The sequence below is a fragment of the Leptonychotes weddellii genome, chromosome 1 (genome assembly GCF_054177405.1).
Source record: "Leptonychotes weddellii isolate Sample4059 chromosome 1, ASM5417740v2, whole genome shotgun sequence".
Lineage (NCBI taxonomy): Eukaryota > Metazoa > Chordata > Mammalia > Carnivora > Phocidae > Leptonychotes > Leptonychotes weddellii.
In genome coordinates, this window is record NC_138369.1 from 51,415,904 (window position 1) to 51,421,862 (window position 5,959).

The 5,959-nt window shown below is 53.5% G+C and overlaps 1 protein-coding gene across 1 annotated transcript in view; it reads left to right on the forward strand.

The window, feature by feature from the left end:
• Window positions 1–5,959, forward strand: part of ALDH1L1 (aldehyde dehydrogenase 1 family member L1) — a 37,047-nt gene that overhangs the window by 5,497 nt on the left and 25,591 nt on the right. The window contains exons 4-5 of the mRNA XM_081823156.1: window positions 3,186–3,336; window positions 4,505–4,575. Coding sequence (XP_081679282.1) covers window positions 3,186–3,336; window positions 4,505–4,575 — 222 coding nt within the window. The remainder of the gene's footprint in view (window positions 1–3,185; window positions 3,337–4,504; window positions 4,576–5,959) is intronic.

A 5,959-nucleotide genomic window follows, 5' to 3' on the forward strand; every position in this document is an offset into this window, starting at 1 on the left:
AGGAGGGCACATTCTGCATGGAGCACTGGGTGTTATACGAAAACAATGGATCGTGGATCACTACATCAAAAACTAATGATGTATTGTATGGTGACTAACATAACATAATAAAATTAAAAAAAAAAAGAAGTAAAAAAAAAAAGAAAAGACTGGTGAACAAGCTGGTTTTAGGAATCTGGCTTTTGTGCTCTGGGTCCTGGGGAAGCTGTCAGGCATACAGCCTGGTCATGATGTGGTCCAAATGTGCTTGTCATCTGGTGGGAGAGAGACCCCGTCTTGGCCTTGCAGTCAGAATGCCATTTTTTTCTATTCTAGAGACCAGACACACCAGGATAGCCCCCAGCACAACGAACCAGAGAGGGGGTCCTGTATGGTTTTGAAATGGAAGAAATGGTGGGGTTTGGGGCAGACCAAAGTGCACCCAACCTGCCATAACTCAAGTTAGTTTCAAGACCCCTTGAAGAGCCCATCAATTTTAGGAAGCCATTGGCTTCCTAGAGCCCCCAGATTAGGCAAAACTGAAACGTGAAAGCCCAGGCTTACGGTGCTGAGCCTTCTGGCCCCGAAGCAGGGACTCTAATGGTAGATTGTGCTGGCCCAGAAGAGGTTTTGTTCCTTGAGGTGCTCTGCTGCCATCTAGTGGCACATGCCATAATAACACCACTAGCAACACAACAGTGAGGGGTTGGTCCCTGCGCAGCTCTAAGTAGAGACCTGGACTGCTTGGACACACATCTCAAGGCCAGGCCTGAGAGCTCCTAACAACCCGGTCCCTGCTTCATGCAGTCTCCAAGTCGCCATGGTGGAGGTGTGCCCATTGCTGGCCCAGGAGGGAGCAGCCCCTCGTTCAATGAGGAAAACAGGACCACCATGGATAGATATTATGGAATACAGAATGCATTGTAGGGATAAGTTGGGAAGAAAGATCCAGAAAGGAATGTTAGAGAAAGTCACTAGACAGCTCCAAGAACCACTGAGGGACAGGATAGAGCCTCTCAGGAACCTGGAGAGCCAGTGTCCCCAACTGCCAGAGCAGGACCACCAAGAGCTGGTGGGAGAGTCTGTGGGAAGCTGTCACCTTGTGTTCAGACACTTCCTTACGTCCACAGCCAAGAATGTGGTGGTGGCCCATGCTGCTGTTAGGGAGCCAGGGGGAAGCAAGGCTGAGCCTGCCTGGCACCCCACACTTGCCCTTCCTCACGTCTATCCTGCAGACCTATGAGGTGATGGAGGTTGCTTCCTCTGCTTCCCCCACTGGCACTTTCTGGGGGCAGGACTCTGGGAGGCAGAGCTGCAGCTTGACAAAGTTGACGGTAGAACAATCCCACTCAGTTCTCCTGGAAGAGCTTCCCAAATGGTGTGCTCGGGTGATAGTTACTTTAGGGATTTATGACATGGCCACATCACATGCACGTGACATTGTCTGGCAGAGTTGGAGGGATTTGGGGCTGATCAAGGAAAAAGATATGACCATGAGCAGTAGTAACACGCAATGGGCTTCATGGCATGGTTGCCCCCACAGGGGGAGACCCTCCAGAGATTGTAGTCAGGGGGTCCCTACTCAGAATGGGAGGGGTGCGAGGGAACTCTCGGGGCCAGGGGGTCAGGGAGGGGGCTCCCATGTCCCGGCACTGTTGCTCAGTAGCAGAACAGGAGTCTCTGGGTCAGAGGGCTGGGAAAGGCGGCAGTTAAAACTGCACGGTCCATCTCACCAATGGTAACAGCTGTCAAGTGAGGTTCCTGGAGGATGCAAAGCAACAAGGCTCTAAATGGCTAAAAGTCTGCTTGTTTGGACTATTTTAAAAATAATTGGATACATTAACGTGTATTCAGCAACATTTTGAGCTGACAGGTCTCACCCTGCAATGAAGATGTGAACAACCTAGGGGCCAATACACAGAGGCCATCTTTGGCTTATTTATAATATAGATTTATGCCTTTGGCACATCTGTTTTTCTAGTTGATGAAACCCTAGGCCTTGAAATGCCACAACACAGTGTTTCCCTTATTTGGTCTAGAATAGTTCTCAAAAAGTGATTTACACCTTTGTTATTCTTAACTAGAGAATTACCTGGGTATATCACCATCTCTGAGGTAACAGTGTGGCTCTGCCACTAAATTGCTTGTGTCTGTTTGGTCCACTTTCACTCACCAGCCTTGTGGTGCATGCTGACTGTGTGCCCGGTGGGTGTAGGAGGTCCAGGAAGGAGCAGAAGACCAAATACTGTCCCAGCCCTCAGAGAGAGGCACATAGTACTAGAATACTTGTCTAAGAGGGTATCTGTAATAGTCAGGCGAGGTTTGAAGAAAGAGGGAGGGTGCTAGGAGGACACTGCAGGGAGATATGATTGGTGTGGGATGAGGGTTGGCTTCCCAGAGAGTGTGAGTATGTAATTGGGAGTTTAAGACATGCCATGGCTGTGTGCAGAGAGGAGCAGCTCAGCAGGCTTTGGCCCCAGACTCATCACTGGGCCAGAGCTCCCCCATGTACAAAATTGAGAGCTGCTCTAGATCTGTGGTCTCCACCTTCCCCTGCCCACCCTGCCCCCTGGGTACCCTGCTCCCTGAGCTCCCTGACATCAGGGAAGGGGGCAGAGTCCTAATACCCAGGCTGCCCATAGCAGCATACCCACCAGAAGCATGGGAGGGCAGCTGGCTGTCAGAGTGCTCACACTTAAGGAGGGCTGTGTAGATGCACCTTCCCTTGAATCTCTCCCATCATCCCCCCCCAACTTCCCACAGATGTCATCTGTGGGGGCGCACTCCATTGGATCGGCTGGTGCTTGAAGCCAGACATGATTTCCCCTGGTTAAGGCTGTCCAAGACGGAGAGGGTGGCCTTTTGGAATGGTAACTTTCTTATTATAGAGGCAGAGGGACGGTTTTTGCAGGATTATTTGTAAGCATTATTATAAAGTAGTTAATCCATCAATATTTGAGAAAGGAAGAAAGGAAAAGAGAGGAGAGGAGAGGAGAGAGGGACAGAAGGGCACACTCACCCAGCAAAGGAGACCTTACTGTCCCATCTCACAGATGGGGAAACTGAGGTGAGCACATCGGAGTGTGGCAGAGCTGGGAGTGCAGGGCCGGGCCCCTGACTCATTGAAGAAGGGCCTTGAAAGAGCAGGCAAGGCTGTTCCAGGCCTGAACCCATCTGCCTCCTGTCCCCACCCACCCCCTGGCCAGGTTGGCAGACCTCATGGAGCAGCATCAGGAAGAACTGGCCACCATCGAGGCTCTAGATGCAGGTGCTGTCTACACATTGGCTCTGAAGACCCATGTGGGCATGTCCATCCAGACCTTCCGCTACTTCGCTGGCTGGTGTGACAAAATTCAGGTGAGGCTGAGGCTCCTGCCCACCAAGTGAGTTCACATAAACAGGCTGGGCCCAGCAGGAAACTCTGAGGGCAGTGCGTTAGGCTGCATGCTGCATAACAAACGAGCACAGCTTACTGGCTTAAAACAACCCCATTTATCAGCTCACATTTCTGCAGATGGGAAGTCCAGGCAGGCTGGGCTGGGTTCCATGCCAGGGTTTCACAAGGACAGTGTCAAGGTGTGCCCAGGCTGGGCTTTAGCTGGAGGCTTTGGGGAGACCCTGCCTGCAGGCCCATTCAGGTATTGGCAGAGATGCAGGACTGAAGCCCCGGTCCTTGCTGGCTGCTGGCCAGGGCTGCTCTCAGCTACTGCAGGCCTTGCTCTGGCCCTTGCCCCAGCCCTCCATCCCCTTGCCATTCTCAGGCTTGGCATTCGTCTGCCATGAACTGAAGAAAACTTTGCCTTTGTGGGGGCTCCTCAGGTGGTTCTGGGGACACCTGCATCATCTCCCCTTCCTAAGGTCAACTGTGCCATTCCACATCTTTGCAGGAGTAGCTCGCCATCTCCCAGATCCCAGGGATCAGAGTGTGACCATGGGAGCCATTTTCAGAGATTTGCCCGCCATAGGCAGTGATGGGACACCCACCAGCGAGGGTTTTGTGGGGTCTCTGCCAGATCTGGGCTTCACGCCATCGGCTTCACGCCCTCTGTCCTCTCCATGGGGCTGAGGGGTGCAGGTGTGATGGAAGGCCCACCTTCTGCTCCTGCTGCTGCTGCGTCTCTGCTGGCTGGAGCTGCCCCCCCCCCGGGGCCTCCTGGGCTAGCACGGCCTCCAGAGGCAACGTGGCCCCCCACTCCCCGCTTCCTTGCCTCAGTGTCAAAGCCAGAGGTCTTACCTGTACCAGGACCAACTTCCCACCTGAGGGCTGTGCCAGGCCCAGTGCAGCAGGCACCTTGCGCCTGTTGGCTGCCCAGTCCACCTCTATCTGGAGTCTTCAGATGCCCCTGTCATACATAATCTGGAAGGTTTGGGTCTCTTACCTGTCTGGTTCATGGGGGCTTCAGGACGCAGACAAGACTGTTTAATTCTGAGCTCCAGGCACAGTCTGGCTGCCCAGGGGGAACGGGTGAGGAAACAATGGAGCCCCCTCCCAAGTGACCCCCCCCCCACTCCGTGCTTCTTCCAGGGCTCCACCATCCCTATCAACCACGCCAGACCGAACCGCAACCTGACCTTGACCAGGAAGGAGCCTATCGGGTGAGTCATAGCACAGGGCGAAGATTCGCCACACACTGGGTGCTTTTCAATGCTGTATGTTGTATGGGCGCTCATCCCCTTTCTGCATATCTATCCAATGTCTATCTGTTCACCAATTACTACAGGCCAGACACTTCAGGTGCTGGAGATACAGCAATGATCAGAACTGATGAGAATGCGTATCCTCAGGGGACTACATTCTAGCAAATAAAACAGCTTTGGCTTCCAAAGTACCTGCTCTGCACCAGGCAGTTTTAATGACTTTACAAGTATGATTTTACTTAATCCCCTCAATAACCCTGTAGCAGTCAGGCTCGTAGAGGGTGCACCTGAAAAATTTTATCTGAGAAGAGTGTAATGATGAATGTGTGCATAAAAACAGAACTACAGCACCAAGGAACAGGAAAAAAATAATAAATAGGCAAAGGATAGGAACCAGTGCTCCACAGGAGAAAGACAAGTGTCCGCTCCACACAGAACAGACTAGGGGTTGGGGAAATGATTTACACCCAGCAGTGAGGGGCCTCGCCTCACCATCAGATGGCCCAATGGCCTAGGGAGAGAGAAGCCCCCTCATGCTGCCTGGGGGCAGCGGAGGGGGTCCCCCCTTGTGAAAGGCAGCTTGGCAGTGACTGTTCAGTCCCCAAATGCACCCCTGCCACAAGGCACAGCTATGGCAGCTCACTGACACCGGTGCGCCAGGAGACCAGCCTGAGAGTGCTCACAGCAGCTGTGCTGGGGCCCTGACCGCAGAACCCAGGACAGCCCCTGCTGAGCTCTGCAGCATCCTTACCAGGGCATGGAGTGCAGCTGTGCGAACGGGTGGGGCAGAGCTAGGGGGACCCCAGGGAACAGCTCCAAGAGAAACTTGCATGAGGAAAGCACACTGAGGAATGTCCTCTAAAATCATCTAAAATGGGTCAGAGGCCCAGTGTGGTCAGCACCCAGCAGGCATTCCCACCTGCTCTGTGTCCCTTACGGTGTGGGGACACCGTGACCCACGAGCAGGGACCTCGCATCCCCATGGATGGTGGCCAGAGGCACTCCGTTTCCTGGAGAACGTGGGAGTGTTTCAGAAGGAGAATGGGTTCCAGTGTCATTTGGATCAACAGAAATGAGCACAGATGAATGAACATGCCAGGTCCTGAAGGACGGGCCTGCTGGTAAGGGAGGCTCCTGTCGGGAGAGTGGCTGTGGACACAGTTAAACCCTCTCCTGTAGCCCACAGAGAGGGGCAAGGCTGGGGGGAGATGGCACGGACTCAGGGCAGCGGTGCCCACCCAGCCTTTCCCCCAGAGGACACGAGATGGAGGGAGTGCTCCAGGACAGCCCCCCACAACAAAGAACTACCCAGCCAAGGCGTCAGAGTGTGGAGTGAGAGTCC